We start from the raw sequence: 20,317 nt of genomic DNA, 5'->3' as shown, positions 1-20,317 counted from the left end.
TATGTTACCTACCACGGGATGAATTGCTACCACCGGAGGGATTGTTTTTCCAATAACAGTACTGGCTATGAAAAACGCAAAAAAAATAGATCTCATTGCAGAGGAGGTAGAAAAGGAAAAGAGGCAGATGGTGATCCTCGTGGAAGACTTAAACGAATGAACATTTTGAAAACCCTAAAGTCGGGAAAAATCTTGTAGGCGGAGCTTGCATCTAGATTTTCCTCCCCCCCTTTTTTGAGGAACTTTTTTTTCCTGAACCGAAAAGACTAGGAAATAAGAGTAACAAAAATTTATTGGAAAGATCAAAGGCAATATAATTCAATGAGAATTGAGATCACAAAAAAAAAGATGAGGTGTGATAAAAAGCATTTGAAACAAAAATGTGATTTAATAACTTCAATATGATAGAACAAAAACACTACTCGCTAGCATTAAGCATTTCATAGAGATTAGTTATGTTCTGTTTGATGATGCTAATGTATTGATCAAGTTCTTCTGTAAGACTGTCTGCATGCCTCATCCTATTCTTCTCTGACGCAATTAGTTCATCGGCAAAATCGATTTTCGACAGCAAATTCCACTTATTAAGACGTTTTCTTGCCACCTTCATACGAGTTGCTTCATCGCAAGCTTCCAATGCTTCAATGTGACTGCTTTCCCAGCAGACAGACGAGTTGTTGTTAAATAATGCTCGTTTTAAATTTGAGAATTTGAAAAAGGCTCTCAGGCATGAAGTCCACAATATAATTTTTTTTTGTTTTTTTAAAACCAAAATGTACTTCGAGCTGACTTATCTCGGTTCCTTTAGAAGATATCAAAACATTTCCTACTGATAAATTATTTTTCATACCATCAACAATATTTTTAGAGCTGACAGATTTTAGATATCTTTCATAGGAACCGAGATAATTGTAAAAAAAACTGACCACAATTTTCCGAGTGAAGATTTTCGATGAACAGGAACGTGCCCAACAGAAGGATCTGCACAAGAACCTCGACACGGCTTTCTCTGTGTCGCCGGAAAGAGGGATGAAATTGTTTTTCCATTGAGTTGCGATGTATCTAAACCTAATTTTTTAAATTAGAGAAATATGCAATGATATTCTTACAATGACGTTTTTATTTCAGGGAATCTGCTCGGCACGATAAACTGGGCCTGTGGTCCCACATTGATCCGTTCCAACTATTTGTAGCAAAATATTTCTTTGATGTCTGGAGAACAATAGCGGTGATTCCTGAAAAAATGATAGTTAAAGTGTTGCAAACTAAAGAAAATCTTACTTAATGGTGTATTTAGTTTCTTCTTTCTGTCCATAAAATTGAACGTAGGCTAGCGCACGTGTACGGGATTCACCAAGATTTTCCGGACAATAATCTAACCGACAGACAAAATCCATCTCATCCTCGGCTCCGCGTTCGAAATGTTGTCCTAGTAAATGATTTTCAGTCGCTTTCCGCTTTGTATGCTTTCGTCGACACAGCGATCTTATGGTGACTTTCCATTTGAAAGCTGTTGAAGCAGTAGACCGTGAAGAAGTCGTCATTCATTTATCTTTTGTGAATCCGCACGGCTTGCCTGGCTTTCCACAGTCGCTCACTGCTCGGCTGCAGAGCAATATCAGCAGATTGTTTGTACAGCTCCCACCATTCAAGATCAGAGTGCATCTTAAATGATTATTAGTAATTAGTTTTTGTAAAAATCTATCTGGAGAGCAACTTCGCTAAATTTGCTAGCTGCCTGGAGACTTGTATTGTGGTATGATAAAGTATTTTGAAAGATTCCCAAAAATTTTTGAATGGGATTTCTAAAATGAAATATCACTCAATCTAATGGAAATATGAAAATTCAACTTACCACAATTATTTCCTCGCCGAGCTTGATATCTTGAATCGGATGCGCAACAAACGGATGATCTTCATTGCGGAATCGGTATTGTTGGAAAACAGGGGGAATCCTAGTAAGACTCTCGATCCGCTTGACCAGGTCACCGATATGAATCTGAAATTAGCATAATATCAAATACTGTTGAAGATTGGATTGAAAATTACATATTCGGAGATGAAGATTACATCTTCATCTTCACCGATCAAACGTATCGTAACCCTAACCATATCTGAAAAAAAATTTATTGAAATACGTAAAACAAGAGAAATCTAAATTCAACTTTAATTTTATTGTAAGGAAATAGAAAAGGAAAAAATATTCTATTCCTTCTGGAAAATTCACGACGGGAATGAAACAGAAAAGGCATTTTTTACATCTACATCTAAAAACTAGTGAGTATTCAACATTTATTTTTTGTATAGTTTCCGCTGAAAAAGTTGACAAAATTTCCTAAAAACAAAAGCGAAAACGGAAACGAAATTTTTAATACTTCAGACGGAAAGGGAAACAGACGAATATCATTTAAAATCCGCCGAAATACGGAAAACGAACACGCCTTCCTCTGCGGTTTTGCTCAGTGACACTTCACACTTAGGAAAAAGAAGGTCCTACAAAGAGAGGGAGAAATTTCCCGAAACTAAACCGCCTTATAGTGGGAATTCCTTTGATGGGATGTGTTGGGACGTGTGAAATAAATTACTGAGTCCAATGAGAAACTATTTTTTCTGAACAAAATCACATTAAAAATTATTGTAATAATTATTTATTTAACATATAAACTATGTACTCGTAAAATAATTTAAAAAGCTCGTTCAAACACAAATATCAATACCAAAAATAAGCTAACAAATTCAAACGATAAAAAAATCCTGAGAGTCCTCTACTCGGTCTTAATTTTCAGCAGCCTTGGCCAATACAATCTGGTGAGCTGCGTACTTTTTCTCGTAATCCTCTTTCAACTTTTTCTCGATCTGAAATCAGGTTACTATTTTTCATTTCATGATGGAAACTTCAAACCTGTGCAACTGTAAGCTTCATTTTTGGAGAGCTCTTGCAGCTCAAAGTTCCACATCTGCAAACATCAACCAGCAAATCTCCCGAATCTAGCTTGTATCCATCTCCGTAGTCTAATGTCAGCTGGAAATGATACATGTTTTCAATAAAAAAGTGAAGTGAATTCAAATTACCTCCTCCCCAGGAAAAACTGGCTTTGAAGTTACTGCCACTAACTTCAAGTTGGATGGGGAAAGTCCTTTTTGGAAGATTCTGATGAGTTCTACGTTGGGCTCGCAGCAATGATTCATCATGCGAGCAACGTTCCCGACACTCTTGGTGTCCACATCCCAAAACTTCTCGAAAGTGTCCTCCATCAATTTTTTCAGATGGGCGGAGCATCTTCTGACAATTTTGGAGAGTTCCTCTCCAAACACCTTCCCATAGTCAATCCCATGATTCAGGGAATAGGAATAAGGCTTATCGCTGTTGCCCTGTTCGACAACCTCTCCCGTTAGTTCCGAGATGACGGTATCTGAAATTTTTGTTTCTAAATGTCTATTCAATTTTTCAGTTGAAGTTATTACGTGAAAAATTATCAGGTAAAAAACTTACGTGCGGGGATATAGTTGTTTGTGGCGAGCTGCATCCCGAGATTCAAATCCTTTCGCTCTAGCACAAACGAATGGATTTTCTTATCCAACCACATTGTAACGTTGTTGGTGCAGCAGCCTTGGCACCCACATTCCTCGGAGCACGCAAGTCCGACTGCATCATAAAATGTGGTGGAGTGGACTGCAACTGGGCCGAACGTCGCCTGTAACAGCCACTGAATCTATATTATAAACATTTCCACTGATGAAATCTGTTTATTATTTTTGACCAAATTATTTCAAAACTGTTAATTTTTTCTAAATTGCCACTCACGAATTCTAGATCCACATTGTACGCTTCCTTCTCCGTCTCAGAGTCTTCCGCTTCCCAGATATTCGTATTCCTCACTGCTGTCCTCAAATTTATATTCATTCTATAACACGGACAGTTGGGATTTTCCCAGCAGTTGACGACTGGAAGTTGATGATGGCAGTCACACTTTATCTGAAATTTGTTTTTGGAACTAATAAAAAAGGATTAGTATTCTGTTTTTACCATATGCACATCTTTCTTGAAGTGCTCATCCAATCCCAGAGAGTTTCCAACGTTTCTGTCGCTATATTTGAAGGCGAAAGTCTGTGGGACGGTGGCCTCTTTCACGGACTTTGCGACATCGCAGTATACTGGAATCACGTCTGATTGGTTTCCAGTGACGTTGGCGGAAAGTTGAACACGCTTTTTCGTCCTAGAAACAATTTATGTTTTTTTTAAACTTCGAAGTTTAGTTTCAACTCACTTTGCCACGATAGCGCTTCCTCTATTTTGCAATCTCATCAGATTGACCTTTCCAGTATTCATATTCTTTCCTTGTCGGACAGCGAGGATCTTCTCGGCTTGCTCTCGGAAGTTCATATCTTCTGGAGTCTTTGGGAGTGGAACTTCATAATCTTCCAACGCTGGATCCTGGTGGACTTTGTTTTGACGATCCTTTTCAGCTTTCACGAAGACTTTGTTCTCATCCCAATCGACCATTCTAACGTTTTTCGACATATTTTCAATGATTTTGTTCAAGTCGCTGAGGCGTGGAGTGATGTACCGGTCGGTGTTATTGGCCTGGAAAAACTCCGGAGTCAATCAATCGCGTGATTTTTATTCAATAGAAATTTGACGATTTCTACATTTTGTAGAACTAACCTGAGAAGTTTGAGATGTGGATGGCAGTTGGGATCCCGTATTGTTCCGAAATCGTGAGCGGGTAGCGCGAACGTAGGCATTGACATCAACTTCTTGATCTTCTTCCACGTCTTGAACTTCATCGTCGTCTCTCCCGAAATGTGTGATTGTCGCAGCTGCCGCTGAAGTAGAAGATCTTGTTGTTCGAATGTTGTCCACAACATCTTCATCTTCCTCTACTTCTTCATCTGAATCGTCGTCCTTCATGATAGCTCGTGGTGTGATTGCTACAGCTGCAGCTTTAGCAGAAGATCTTGTTGTTCGAACGCTTACAGCAACATCTTTATCTTCCTCAACTTTTTCATCATCACCTCTTTCATTCTCATCCAGATCTTCATCCATATCTTCGTCTTCCTCAATATCTTCATCTTTATCGTCGTTGCTTACAATGGCTGGAGGTGTCATTGCCGCAGTTGCTGCTTTAGCAGAAGACCGTGTAGTTCGGACGTTGACCACAACTTCTTCGTCTTCTTCAATTTCTACAGCTTCATCTTCTTTATCCTCATCCATTTCTTCATCTGCATCGTTGGCGCTCATGATGGCTGGAGGTGTGATTTCCGCAGCTGCAGCTTTAGCAGAAGCTCGCGTTGTTCGGACGTTGACCACAACTACTTCATCTTCATCTTTTTCATCTTCATTCATTTCTTCATCGTCTTCCTCTTTCTCAACTTCTTCCTCATCGTCGTCCCTTACTGGAGGTGCAATTGCCGCTGGTGCAGCTGAAATGTTATTAATTTTTATTATCAAACACAGATATTTTACTGCATCTCTGTTCCAAACCTACCTGGAATATTGTAAACAGCGAGTGGCGGGATATTTTGATTTCTAGCATTCATTTGATTTTGTTGATCAAGAACTGATTTCAAGTACACTTGAAGCTTCTGGCCTTTCTTCATCTCCATTTTAAGCTTTAGAATTTTGAAATCGTTGGATTTAAGTGATTTATTCAGCTTTATGCGACATTTTCCGTGCTTTGTGGCTGTGCTGAACGCTTCCTCTAACTCATCCACTTCCTGAAACGAGAAAATATTTTTATACTCACAGGTTTTAGAATCAGGGAAATATCGGTGGTGAAAGATTAGTTCGCGCACATAATCAATGGAATACTTTAAAATTACGAGCCGAGCTATTATTTGTACAGGGTTTATTTTTAAAGTTTTCTTTTCGAAAATTCAAATAAAAATCTATATTTTTTGCCTAGTATCATTTTTCCCTCTCTAACAAAAAATCTCCCAACTTTTACTTGAAAATTTTTGACTGATAAAAACAGGCCAGCCCGACTCATGACTATGATAAATAGAAGACACGTTTGTGGGTTTACCTTTTTCAGATCAGCATATTCATCTTTATGCTCTTCTGTGACTTTATCAGAGATACTTTTCAATTGGACAGCGATGGAGACAGTCAGTTTAGATTGGATTCTTCCATTGGTTTTCTTGAGTTTATCATTTTGTTTCTCCAATTTCCGGATTTCTTTATCTTGAGTTTCTTTTCTTTGTTTTTTCATGAGGAGATACTTGCGAGAAGCACAAGCATTGCCCATTCTCCGATTTTCTACCACTTGGTTGGAATTCTGAAATCAATGAACAATAAAAATGAAAATTTCAAACTTCGAAGACATACCTCGAGTTCTTGCATTTCTGCTTTTGTTTTCCGTCCTCTTCTTCCTGTTTTACTGGCTCCAATCACCTTCAGAAATTCTTTCCTAAAAATATTAAAACTAGCATTTGAAGTCCGACGAAAAAGTTATAACTCACAAATTTCTGTTGTTCGGATTACGTTCACAGTTAGCGTCGAACTTTGCCAATTTGCTCTTCATGGTTTGGATGCTTGGCAACTTTTTTGGCGGCCTACCGACCTTGCGTGGCATTGTGATAGATTGTTGATTGTTGTGAATACGGATATTTCTGAAAATTGAGATATGAATGTAAATTTTTCGAAAGTTACGTAAAATTTGATAAGTCAGAGAACGTTGTGAACCTAAGAGTTAAGAGTTAACAACAATCATCAAAAACAAAGCAAAGTTCAGTTTTGATATACAGTACCGGTCAATAAGATATATAGGAACGTGTTGTTCAGTTGATTTAGACTCTTTTCAGGAGTCTGTAGCTCGGCTGTCAAGTGTCCAAAAAAAGTTATTGTAAGCTTGATAACGGAGCTTCAGACTTCCGGAATAGGTGAAAATCAACTGAAAACAAGTTTTCAAACATATCTTGTTGTCCTGTACTGTACAGAGATTAGCATAGGTTCATGCAAAAATGTATTAAGCTAACAGAAATAGAAACGTTGCGCCATTTTATCTTGTTCCCTGTGGAACGTATCAAAAACTGTTTCACTGACAAATTACTGAACATATTACTGTAAGCATTTTTTTCAATTTTATATTTTTTGATATTTTAAACAGAAAATGAGATATGTAAGCTCAAAGCTAACGGTTTGGAGGGAATCCTATTAGTATGTTCGCTACATGTCCAGTTTATTGGATTGGAAAATTTTCAATTATAAAACTGAAGTTCTCGTTTAACTTTTGTCTGAAATCAAGATCGAATACTACCGTACTTTGAGCCTGTTTCAAATCATATTTTTCAATTTTTCCAATTTTTCAAAGATTTTCACAGTTTTAAAACTATTTTCATTATTTTAATTGAATTTTTTACCCGATTTACATCAAAAGCCATGAAAATCGTCAATAAATTGAAAAAGTGAGAAAATAATATTCAAAATAAGCTCAAAGTACAATAGTATTCGCTCTTGCGTCATTAAAGAAATTTAGCGAGCTAGATATGCATTGATTTCCAACAAAAGAAGTATAAATATTTCTACTAATAGAAGCTCAACTTCTAAATGACGCTCATTCAAGAGGTTGGCCAGTGAAAGCCTATGGCCTTTTATCAGAGAAAGATGGTACCCTTAATTTTTTCAGGAAAGTCAAAAAATGTCATGACATAAAGTTGATTTTTTTACTAAAAATCACTTCTCAATAAGACATGGGAAAATCGAACTACTCTGAATCGACGAATGTGAACATGTTCACGTAAATTCCATGTGATAGATCTTTTCAGAAAGCGAATTCCAAGTTCAACTATGCATTAAAAATGGGATTTCATTTTCACTGAATATCCTAAAAATTGTCAGCTATTTTTTCGAAAGCCGAAACTCCCTATAATTAAAAAATAGAAACGCTTGAAAAATCAGATGAAAATGTCTTGGAAAGAAGAGGAAAGAAAAGAAAACAAACTGCAGACACCACGTTCAAATCAAAAGGGCACACAACACGCAATGAGAGGAAGACAAGGGAGGGAGAGACGTGGACACTGACAAATGACCCTTCTTTTGCACAATAACCGATATGTCTGTTCGACAGAGCGAGGATGACACCAATGGTTTGGGTGTCCATAAACCGGGGAGGAAGAGCAAGAAAGAGATAGTACTATAGAGAGTGTACTACGCAAGAGATGCAGAGAGGGAAAGGACAGGTGTTCTCTTTTGCAGGTGACCCTAGCATTTTCTAGAGTAGCTAGAGAATAGCAAACGTTTCTATTTTGGAAAGATCGTTTCTTCAAAGACACTTGTCCCAAAAATATATACTAAAATTTTAAATATATGCTAAAATGTTTTTATTATTCCTTAAAAAATTATTCAAAAAATCTATGAAAAGAACTGCTTCATTTATTTTAAATACAGCTTTTTTGTATTTTCAAAGTATAAGAAAACACATTTTATTGAATCTGATGATGTTTGGGTTTTGGGACAAGCAGAGATTGCAAATAAAATTGAGAGAAAAAGAGAAATGAGATTTTATGACGCCAAGACTCATTTAAAAAGCGGAAAAACGAGAAAAAAATTATTTTTTGTCTAATAGAGTCAAGTTCCGTGAGAAAATAACAAACTAAAAAGGAAAACGTAGAAAACAAATGTCTAAAAAGATTTTTAAAAATTGAGGAATACGCGATTCACAAGATTTTTGAGATAAAGCATCTCATCGTTTTTATTTTGACAAGTCTACGAATAATATAAAAGAAATAGAGAGAAATAGACACAAAAAAGTGCTTTCCATGAAGGAAATGAGATGATGAGAGAAAGAGAGAACATTACAACCGGCTTCCAGAAGTGAAGAAACCAATATACTGGTGTTTTATTGACGTTTTGCTAGGAGAAAAAACCGTTTGCACTTCGAAGATAACAGTGTTGACACATAAATGTTGAAATTGAATGTCAGGAAAATATTGATTTAGTGAAGTTTCCTAGAATCGAAAACGTAGACAGAGGAGGCAGAATGTTTATTGGAAAAAAAAAGTGATTCGAAGAATAAGAAACAAAAAGAGGAAGGATATCAAATTAACTTTGTTTTCTTTTTGTGATAAATTACTTTGCGATATTTCAAACGAGAAATGAGATAGAATAAAATGACATACGATTAAAATCACAGAAAATTGAAGAGATAATACATTTTATGATGTATTTTCCTCCCATTTGAAAACCAGACTGAAGAACTTCTTATCGTTCGTTAGGTGGAAACCAAATCCTTCAATCACCATGGGGAAAGTGCAGGCGTGGAACCAGAAAGCATCAAAATCCAAAATGCTTGACTTGATTTGTAGAAGGAACTGATAAAAATTGATAAACGTCTGATCAGTCTCCGATTTCTCTCTATTGGCCAAAAAATGATCGAGTCGCTTTTGAAAGAGTTCTTTGGTTTTTTGAGGGGACCAACTTATATTATTGTTTATCATTTCTCGATATACATTGAAAATATCACCATCAAAAAAGCTAACGTTTTCTGAAAGAAAAGTTATATACATCACCAGTCAATAAAATACACAAAAAATATTTTTCAGTTCATTTTCGGCCATTTTCATTAGTCTCGAGCTTGGCTGTCAAGTTTCCGAACACATCAAAAATTTTTTTGAGGGTCTTCAACAGACCCAGAGTAGAAATTTCGCATCCAGAAAATTTTGAAATTCCTGATTTTTCAGCTTTTTGCAGTTTTATGAACGACTTTTTTTGGCTTGCTTTGTTCTGAATATGTAAAAAAATGAGCGTTTTTCAGAAATCGGCAAACATTAAAAAAACTAAGAACTTTCTAACAATTCTGTGAATTCACAGTGATCTAGGTATGTTTCACACTCTCGTAAATTTTCAAAGTGATCGGAAACTTGACAACCAAGCTCGCAAATCCTGAAAATTGTCAAAATAGCAGAACATAAACTGAAAAAATGTTTTATATTTTATTGACCGTTACTGTTTGTACATTTTAGTATATACTTTTGACACAAACCTTTTTTGATATCTTCTCCATTTCTTAAATTATTTTGAAGATTTATATGATTCACAAAATTAATTTGATACTCTTTCTCAATTTGTACAGGATATTGTTCTAAATCTTTAAGTACCACAGAAAACTCGGGATCTACTACTGGTTTCCACATTGGAAACGTGATGACCATTTCCATGTAACGCTTGTAAAGCACATTTCGGTTGTAGTCTGATAAATATTTATGGAACAAAAACGAAAGATCCTGTAAGACAACAGTCTCTCCGTAATCTGAAAGCAGCTCCTCTTTGACAGTTTCCAAAAATCGTTTCATCTTCCACGTTTCCATGTCTCCAGAATTATAGGCGTTGATTCGAGCTGTCAACTCTCTTTTTAGTGTTTTCAGCGTTTCCATAAACGGCAAAGTTCCTGGTGTGCGCGTTTTCCAAAATTCTATGATCTCGATTTGAAGTGGGTGTAATGACGGCAGTTCTAAAAAACAGCTAAATTAGACCAATCATGCTTTCAAAGAGTACCTTTTTGAAATGCTAAATAAGTACTCCGAACGGGTCTGAATGTCTGATAATAGTCATCCAGTGCATACGAAATCAAATGATCAAATGTTCGTTCTACGTGTCTAGCTTTTGCAATATCGTCACTGTCCGTTTCATCCAATTCAAAGGATGCAGTTGTGTTTGTACCCGCTTTTCTGGAGAAAATCCTTTGAAAGTAATTCAAACACTGAACAAACACTTAGCAAGCCTGTTTCGAGCAATTTTGAAAAAATTATCGGAAATCCTCTAATAGAACATTGCCCTATACTAAAACTTCAAACACAGTTAACTCAATTTCCATGAAGCATATACAAAATAGACAAGCTAGGAAGATGTTGGTGATGGCATGATGAACATTTTATCAGTTCAAAAATTTTTGATGAATCTTATAAGAATTGAGATAATTGAGCTTAACGCCCAGTGAAGGTTGATGTTTAATTAGAAAAGTTACAGCAGTAATTTTATCTACTTGTTTTTAGTACATAACGTGAATACTGTATTAAGTTGACTACCTAGTTTTGAACGCTTTTTTTTCAATAGTTTCAATTTCTATAACAGATAACAAAAATCTCTAAACCGAAAAAATTTTCAGCATAAAATCCTCAACGTTTTATCATTTGAGACATTTTTGAAGACTTTCACAAAAATCGAGATGATTGCGCCAAAGTGCGAGTATAAGTTGCTTTAGATTATAGTTTTCAGCTAATGCTTCAAGAATTTTATAGCGCAAAATCATTGTTAGGTTCTTTTCCAATATACTTACATTCTTGATGACTTTTGTGTCTTGCATCCTTTTTTCTTGGATTTCGACTTGCGAGCCTTTAGGGCTTTCTGTTTCTTCACGGATATCGTGCTTTGCTCAGTCGCCACTCTAAAAACATAAATAATTTTGTAGGTTTTTTGAAGAAACTACAACTCACGTGTCCGTATCAGACGCCCATGAATCATTTTCCGATTTGATTTTATTGGAATCGTCGTTTTCAATAACATCAACTTTGGACATGGTTTCTAATTTCACAGGAATTCTTCCAGAGTTCTCCACCGATTTCTCTAATTTGCAGAAACCATCAGTGTAATTATTGTTTAACGCAATGTTGACTGACGGTATTTGAATTGGTTTATTAGAATTTTCCTGTAAATCTTTGACACTAGATAAAATAAGTTCTGTTTTGGCCAATAGGGTTTCTAGTTGTCCTTCTGTTTTTTCATTAGCTGGGCTATTATACAATTTTCTAAATTGATTTCTATTATTTGCTTGTGAAGAGTTCCTGAAAACTCGATTTCTTACAAACAAAAATAAAAGGAAAAAAGAACGTTACTGGTTTCTCCATCCATTGTAGTTTGATCTATATCTATTGTTGCCAGAGTTTTCTGATCGAGAAGAGCCGCTTCTTTGATAATTATTTGATCGAAAATTTCTTGAAATATGCGGAGACTGATTCTGATTTCCGATATTTGTACTAGGTATAGCTTCAGTAGAAGAAGTGTTGGGTGATTCTCGTTTTGGTTCTGAAAAGTGTGTCAATCCTAGCACATCAGCATAGGTTTTAGACGATTTTCCACTATTAGAAGAAAAATCATATAATGTTTTTGGACATTCTTTGGTTCTTGGTCCTGTTTCACCAAGAGTAGGGAAGTTCTTCTGATAAGCCGATTCAGTGTACCTGGAAAAGGGTTAATTTGAGACAAGTGATAGTAGTTTGCGATTAACTCACAATCGATTAGGGTACGTAGTATCAGGATATCGTTCTACCATTGGTGAGTTAGAATTCATTGATGACTGAGTGATTTCTATCTGATTCTCCCGCAAATCAATCGAATTATCCATAACTTTCTCATTAGAAACTTGTTGCGAAAAATCTGAAATAAAACATTTGTACAGAAAACAATATAACATTATTTACCAGTTTTTGCCACACCCTCATTCAATTTTTCACCGCATATTATGTTTTCACAGTAGACGTTCAGCCGTTTCACTTCTTCGCTTAAGTAGGATACCGCATGCTTCAATTCGGTATTTGCAGCACCTAGATTGTTATCCGTGCGTGATATTATTTGTGATGTCAATTGAGTTCCAGAGATTCCTGAACTGACGATTGCATATGTGGACTGTTGCTGGTCATTGAGAACCGATGATTTCTGATCGAATTTCTCCGCTTCGTTGGTAAATTTCAATTTGGCCGAATATGGTCCTTGTTCGCTGATCTGGAAAGGGCCTGTCTCGCATTGCGCTTCAGATTGAAGATTTGATTTCAAATTTTCAATGCTTCTTGATTCCTTCGATTCATCTCCAGTGATTTCATTTTTCTCGGGAACTTTAAAGGTTCCATGGTAAGTTGTAGTTGTTTCCGACGAAGTCAAATTTCTATCCTGGGATGGTTGGTCGGTTTCCAATTCCTCATTTTGGCTGATAGTTGTATTTAGTTGTTCAGCTGAAGTTATTATATGCACGGTTTGTGTAGACTGGGTAACATGACAAGTACCTTTTTCGTCAACCTCTGGAACCGCAGCATGATATTCACAATCTTCTGTTTGAACATTTGCCTCGGTTTGGCTTGAACCTTTGCCATATGCTTCTTCTTGACTTGATCCTGAGATTCCAGCTTTTTCCGGGTCCATAATAGAAGAGGATTCAACGATAATGTTGGTCTGTTGTGGTGTAGATGCGACTGTATATTGAGCATTATTTGCAGGGCCATCATAGTAAACAGTGTGTTGCCAGTTGTTGTTTGGGTTGCTAATTGGGCGATAGCCTTGATTCGAGATCATTGTTCCATGCGCATTTTCATTTTGAGGATAGCCATAAATTGTCTGCAGTCCTTGTGTCTCGGGCTGATACATAGGCATCGGTTGTTGGTAAGGCATACTTTGAGCTGAATGGCTGTTATGGAAGTAGGTTGTACGTTGCCAATGGGTTTGTTGGTTGCATGTGGAATTCATTTGGTGTGGAGCAGGAACTGTACGCCCCATCTGATCATTGTGCCAATACCCAGTTGATGGATATTCTGGCACATTTACAGAATGATATTCATTTGGAAACGGATGGGAACCCATTTGAGATTGCATGTTTTCCGGTGAGTGGTAGATCATTTGTAATTCATTGTTTCCCATAGTTCTCATTGGTGGAGCTGGTGGAACTTGTTGAGCCTGTGCGACCATTGTTGGAGTGTATTGAACTACTGGTTGATTTTGTGGATGCGGATAATGAGCAAGCGGCTGTGAAGATGTCACAATTGGAACTTTGTTGTTTTGGTTCTGATATTCTTGCTCATACTGCAATGCTGGGACCACCAGTCCATGATCCAACGGGAAATGATTATTTTCTGCTTGGTGATGATAATTTGGGTCTGAGCTATTATACCGTGTTTGTGCTGGAGAGCCGTAGACCCCTTGCAAATTCTGAGCATTCATAAGACAATTTGGGTTGTTGCATTCGATGAATTCTTCTTCAGATCCCGGCAGTGTTGGGAGGTGTTGAGAAAAAAATCGACCGTCTGATTGAAAAAGGTTTTGCATTGGATTAAAGCTTGTGTGCAGATAGTTGACCCTTTGCGTTGGATCTAGGGGAACGGCTTGTGGAATGTTCGAAGTCATTTGTGCTGATTAGCAAAACTGTTATTCTCAAAACTCTCGGACATGGAACCTGGAAATAAGTCAAAAAATTGAAATAGATCATTCAGGAGATTTAGGAGACAACCCTATATGACGCAACAAGAAAACAAGACTGCGAGAGATAATGAAAGAAGTGACATCAAAGTGTGAAAAAGTTGACAATAAGTACGAAAATTTTGTTTTGCACATTGCACTACTCGTGATTTTTGAAAATCAGATGACGGATGAGAACTATAAAACTTTCGCATTATTCCGCATTAATGAATCGTACGTCATAAATCCTAATCAAGAAGAAAGCAAACTTCTAGCGTCATATACTTGAAAAACACTTTAAAATTTATGATAAACATTTGGTCAGTTGACCTTTTTTAAGTAGTTTCTATGGAAAATAAGATATGTGAGTCCAAAAAAGACGGTTTGAAACGTTTTAGACTGCAAAACAAAACAAAACTCTGCTGGAACGAGACTTCCTTCAATTCTACAACTTCCTGCTTCATGTCAAATCACACGTACTTGATTTCGATGTGTTCTGGTATCATTTATCATGTACCACCAAAAAGCGAGAAGGCGAAGAATGGATACTCACAAATGATCTGATGTTCTTCCGTTTGCTATTTGGAGATGAGGACAAATGGCATAGATGATCTCCATTTCTCTGAACTTTCCTCTCATTTCCTTTTTTGTTGGTTTCCAGTAATTACTAATTTTGTCTGTCTCCTGTTCTCCAAAGAAAAACTATATCCGTTCGTGATACATTCCAAATTTCTATTGTGATCTTTTTTTTTTTGAATAAAACTGTGAAAAATATTTTCTGAAGTATCCTAGTGGAACTGAACAACTTTTTGATATTTCTGACAGGAACTAAGATAATTTGATTCAAAGTTCAAATTTTATTTTATTTGAGTGTAACGCTGTTCTTATACATGATCGTTATTACCCATGAAAATTGAGAAAATCGTGCTCTAATTGTCCGAATCCTGGCACAAATTTGTCTCGGAATCCCGATAACGTAGTGTGAATGATACATCAAAAATCCAATACTGCAGATAAGAAAAACATACAAAATAGAGAAAAAGCATAAAACGTGAGACCGAGAATCTTTTTTCCTCATAAAACTCTTGTGTGGTTGGAAAATCTGTAATTTACCCGACAAAATGATAAGCAGGTTGTAATTAAAAGTGTAAAGTTCAAGTAGAATGTTTTAAAAATTTCTGGAGGCGGAACACGCTATATAATTATGAGGAAGAAGGGCTATTTTTGATATTCAGAATCTAACAAATTCAAAAAAAAAAAGAAACTTAAACGAATGATGAAGACCATAAGTTGATGGAGTATCTAGAAAAAAGAGGAAGTATGAAATGAAAAAGAAGCCAAACAAATCATGACATACTAATTTGAACCTCGTGAATCAACTCGAGCATGGTAAAATTTTTTTTAAATAATTTTTAAATCTATCCTGATCTTTTGGTTATCTAGAATGTGTAGGTTGTGACTCGAAAAAAAGGTGGAGCTCATTAGTGCAGGAGGTAGAGCGTGAATTTTAAATAACGTTGGAATAACAAAAAACGTGGATTTCAAATTTCAGAAAAAAAAAGACTCTGAACTGTGATGCACGTTTTAAAAATCAAAAAAAAATCCACTAGGATACTTCGACAGAAAATATTTTTCACAGTTTTATTCAAAAAAAAAGAGATCACAATAGAAATTTGGAATGTATCACGAACGGATATAGTTTTTCTTTGGAGAACAGGAGACAGACAAAATTAGTAATTACTGGAAACCAACAAAAAAGGAAATGAGAGGAAAGTTCAGAGAAATGGAGATCATCTATGCCATTTGTCCTCATCTCCAAATAGCAAACGGAAGAACATCAGATCATTTGTGAGTAGCCATTCTTCGCCTTCTCGCTTTTTGGTGGTACATGATAAATGATACCAGAACACATCGAAATCAAGTACGTGTGATTTGACATGAAGCAGGAAGTTGTAGAATTGAAGGAAGTCTCGTTCCAGCAGAGTTTTGTTTTGTTTTGCAGTCAATACAGCAATTTTTGCACGGAAGAACACTTTGGTTTTCGTTGGTGTCCAATCGACTGGTACATCCGTCAATTCGTCAAACATTTGGCCAACATGGTCATCCAAATCCGTGATTAAATCTGGAAAATTTGATTTCGTCTGCTGCTTCGGTTCCGGGGAATATAAAATTACCTGGATCAAAGTGCAAATTGTTTATCATGCAATTCTGAAGGTTGAGATGGGCAATGAAACATCTCAGCGGATGCTCATTGATAATGACTGGAGGCTGTAGAAAGTCTTCGTATTTGCAGCAATCTGAAGGAACATTTCTGGGTTTCCACTCCGGAAACGTTGACACCATTTCATAGTAATGTCTATCCAACTCGAGTTGGTTGTACTCGGAAAGCTTCTTATCAATTTGCCAGAGAAAATCATCCATTATAACGGCAAACGAAGGCATGACTTTCATCAAAGATCGGATTTCCAAATAGAAAATAAACATTTTATAAATATCCATATTTGCAGATCCTTTGTATCTCCTAATTCGATTGTTCACAAATGTCAAAACCAACTCTTCGAGTTTCTCGCTGTGAGAGAATGCTCCAGGCATTCGATCTCCCCAAAAATGAATGATTTCGCTCTGTATTTCGGGCATCAGAGGACGTGCTGTAATCGTTAAAGTTATTTATACAATTTCATTTTAACCAACTTACGCTTCCAAAAAGCTAAATATGTGCATCGAGCACGGTGCATGTCGTTGTAGTAGGATTTTGTGAACTTTCTTACAGTGGTGAGACATTGTAGTCTTTCTTTTTTCTCTGCTTTTTGAAGCAGCTCAAGCTTCTTCAACTCTTTCATCTGCTCTTTTTCATCCTCAAGGCTCGTTTTCTGTTGACTGAAACGTTCCTATTTAAAGACGAATAGTGTTGAAAACTCAATTTACCTGTTTTTCGATAAAAACTGCTTCTTGGAAAATCTTTTTTTCGGCTTTGACTTGTTAGCTTTGCTTGACATTTTAGCTTTCTTGGAGATATTCTCAGCATTGTGGTTTGCTCTGAAAGTTTCTAATATTTCTCACTACATCAAAAAATTATCCACGTGAACTTACAAAGGAAGGTCAACTGCTTCTTTTGCAGTTGGCACAATTATTCTCGTAATGACAGGAGGTTTTTCTTCTGCTTCTTGTGATTGTGAAACATTCGAAGCTTGATTTGACAAGACATCTGCTGGTTTCTCATTGGACCGTTGAGAGGTTTTACATCTGAATATGTATTTTGGAACAGAGATACACGGACAACGAAGCCAAAATTTGCGGGCAACGGACAAAATCTTCGAAAATGAAAATATACGAGTATCGTAAAACTGGTAATAGAAGAAAAATACTATCACGTTTGAGCTCAATTATTTCAACTGCAATGCAAGATATCAAAAAATGTTACAGGGAAAACACTTCTGATATTATTATAATCAATTTATCGATTGACAAATTTTTAATATCTTTCACGCTGAGTTGGTGCGATGTTGACAAACAAAGGATGTTTTCTTATGCATGCTTTACGGTGCACGGACAACGGACAGCGGAAACAGGACAACAAGTTTTTATCAAGGACAATAGATAGACGACGTATCAAAAGTTTTCATCGGAAACAATGGACAACGGGCAACACACTTTCCGAGCACATCTGCTTTGGAATTTCCAGATTCATGCAAATCTCACTTAGCGTAAGCAGATTTCCTATTCCGCAACGGAACGAAAAGTTTTGTTGTGTTTAGTACTTTTCTTTAACAGTGCATCTGATTTTCTTCTCCTGTTCGATGGTGAATCACTTACGTTTTCTTATAATTTCCAGCTGGGGGAGTTGGCGATGATACAATAGTTTTAGCATTCGGAGTTTGCGAATTAGATTTGTTTTTAGTTTCCTCTGACTTATTTCTAAGTGAAATGAGCTTGTTAAATTCGCTAGAACGAGATCGAGTAACCAACGGGGATTTGTAAGCTCTATAATTAAAACATAAGAGCTGCTTACATTTTCATGACTTACGACTGAGCTGGAAGAGATAATGATGGGGAAAGAGGAGCATGTCGCCGCTCAGCAATTTTTCTGTCAGTAGTGTCTTTGGCTGGATCATTTTCTACAGAACCGATAGTTTTTTTGGAACTATGTGAGCCTAATTGAGATATCGGTGGGCTGGCATCGCTTAAAAAAACGATTAGCGAATAATCGTTTGTTAACAAACTTCAGAGTAGAAACTACAGCTGATTTCTGTGTGCTCTTCTTGTTTGCAATTGGCTTTGCCGATCCTGTATTAGTCGAGATAAGCGTTTTTTGTTTTTGCGATTTATGTGCGTTTGGTTGATCTGTTTTACCACGTCTTAAAATTCAACTATTAAACTAAAGTTCTCATAGGTTTTCTTACGATGCTGGTGGTAAATATGGCTTCATATCAGATCTTCTCTCAACAGGTTTCGAGGATACCTTTGACGAGCTACTTTCATCGTACCGCTGCTTTTGGGGTTTCTGACCGGTAGAGTTGTTGTTCTTGGCTGTAGGTGTAATTCTGAAAAACTCGTTTTTTCGCAATGGTGCGAATACTTCCAACTTACGGTTGTGCTGCCACAAGCTTGGTTTCTGTTGGAGGAAAGTCTATCGTTTTCTCAACTTCATCTCTTGAACTTGTAGTCTTCTGTTCCACTTTTGGGAAATAATGTTCACTTTTATCAGCCCGCTCATCTGCATTCTGAGCCAAAGCACAAGTAGTAGAGATTGCTGGAGGTTGTTCGTCAGGCTGGTCCAGTTTGATAGTTTGTAACAGCGAAGCAATAGAGTCGATTCTGAAAATTCATGATGATTGTTTACTTTGTACTAAATAACGTATTCAAGATACTTACTCATCTTTCGAATCCTTCAAAACTGTCTTTGTTTCTTCGTTCTCTAGTTTAGCAGGATTGTTGCTTTCAGATGCGTCCTGCTCTGATATTTGAGAAGCCATTAGGGTATTCGGCAAACCTTCAACACTACTTTTCTCATTACCGGATCTAGGAGAATTCAAAGACTTCGGAGTCAACAATTCAGTTGGCGATGATAGTTGTTGCTCTGTCTCTTCAACTATACTTGAGAGTTTTGAAATGCTCTCTAGTGTATGAAGCAGTTGAGTTTCACGATCGACGTATTCCTTCAATTGGGCATTCAGATAGGAGTTTGCTTGGGCGTGTTGAGCATTGATCACATGAAGAGATTGAATGTACTGTCCCATTGCATGGATTGCGTGAAAAACTGGAACGATTTCTTTACGGGGTTGTTGCATCGGGAAGTTAATGTTGTTGTTCATGATATCACGTCGATCGCATTCTGCTGGTATTGGTAGTGACGAATGATGCATAGTCCTATGTTGTAGCATATTTGGACTGGAGGACGGAACGCTTTGACTATCAATATATTGAGGAATAACATGTGGTGGACCAATATAGAAGGGGTTCGGTACTAGTGGGCTTTTAACGAGTCTGATTGGTGGATCCGGTAACAACGGTGGTTTCGACTGATTGACCAATGGAACATGCGGGCTTCCACTACTAAGGTGAACTTGATTCGATGGATGTTGCTCTCGAATAGGAGGCTCACTTAGAAGATTTTTTGATAGAGCCATATGTTGCTGAACTTGACTTCCTATATTTTGAGTGTAGTAAAGATCAGATTGTTGATTTTGATTGTGTTGCAGATTATTATGGTCACTGTATCCATCGGGACGGCCTGAGTTATAGAGTATAGGCTCACAGGATCCAACTCTGGGTAATTGGTGATTTTGTGACTGATGCTGGGTGTTGTTTTGGACAAAGTGTTTGTTGCCGGAATGCTGGAAATTACCTCCACCGGATGCTAATGGGTTTTGGTTGTTGTCTTGGTGAAAGTGACTAGCAGCTTTTTGAGATTGATAGCTCGAGTGGTGTGTTTCTTGATAATACTGAACTGGGAGGTTACAAGAAGAGTTATTTCTAGATGCGTTAGATCCAGGATGTATTGGCTGTTGACCGTAACCTTTTTCTTGGTAGTTGTTCTGCATATGCGGATGGGATCGTCTTACGTCACTACTGTACTGCGCTCCAAAAGACGACATGGGGTGTTGATGGCCACCTTGGAAATTATCTTTGCCATGCTGCTGTTGGGCCGGTTTATTAGCT

The 20,317-nt window shown here is 36.9% G+C and overlaps 2 protein-coding genes across 2 annotated transcripts in view; both read right to left on the bottom strand.

Moving 5' to 3' along the window:
• Positions 1 to 1,124: 1,124 nt before the first annotated feature.
• On the bottom strand, positions 1,125 to 11,516 carry CBG15515 (the record flags this gene model as incomplete). The annotated part of the gene is made up of 16 exons (XM_002645367.1): positions 1,125 to 1,235; positions 1,570 to 1,665; positions 1,856 to 1,999; positions 2,903 to 3,022; positions 3,073 to 3,413; positions 3,494 to 3,713; positions 3,806 to 3,976; positions 4,028 to 4,217; positions 4,269 to 4,585; positions 4,667 to 5,424; positions 5,490 to 5,718; positions 6,027 to 6,278; positions 6,329 to 6,410; positions 6,463 to 6,612; positions 11,277 to 11,384; positions 11,434 to 11,516. The coding sequence occupies 16 exons, from the start codon at positions 11,514 to 11,516 to the stop codon at positions 1,125 to 1,127; spliced, it is 3,372 nt and encodes a 1,123-aa protein (XP_002645413.1).
• Positions 11,517 to 15,948: 4,432 nt separating this feature from the next.
• Positions 15,949 to 20,317, bottom strand: part of CBG15517 — a gene marked incomplete at both ends in the record, with an annotated part of 6,736 nt that continues 2,367 nt past the window's right edge. The window contains 9 exons of the mRNA XM_045240249.1: positions 15,949 to 16,280; positions 16,333 to 16,806; positions 16,854 to 17,035; positions 17,084 to 17,194; positions 17,249 to 17,401; positions 17,972 to 18,139; positions 18,559 to 18,699; positions 18,746 to 18,973; positions 19,031 to 20,193. Coding sequence (XP_045095722.1) covers positions 15,949 to 16,280; positions 16,333 to 16,806; positions 16,854 to 17,035; positions 17,084 to 17,194; positions 17,249 to 17,401; positions 17,972 to 18,139; positions 18,559 to 18,699; positions 18,746 to 18,973; positions 19,031 to 20,193 — 2,952 coding nt within the window. The remainder of the gene's footprint in view (positions 16,281 to 16,332; positions 16,807 to 16,853; positions 17,036 to 17,083; positions 17,195 to 17,248; positions 17,402 to 17,971; positions 18,140 to 18,558; positions 18,700 to 18,745; positions 18,974 to 19,030; positions 20,194 to 20,317) is intronic.

Source organism: Caenorhabditis briggsae, assembly GCF_000004555.2.
Source record: "Caenorhabditis briggsae complete genome, chrX, whole genome shotgun sequence".
NCBI lineage: Eukaryota > Metazoa > Nematoda > Chromadorea > Rhabditida > Rhabditidae > Caenorhabditis > Caenorhabditis briggsae.
The sequence above is the reverse complement of the archived record's forward strand: the minus strand, read 5'-3'. Positions and strand labels throughout refer to the sequence as shown.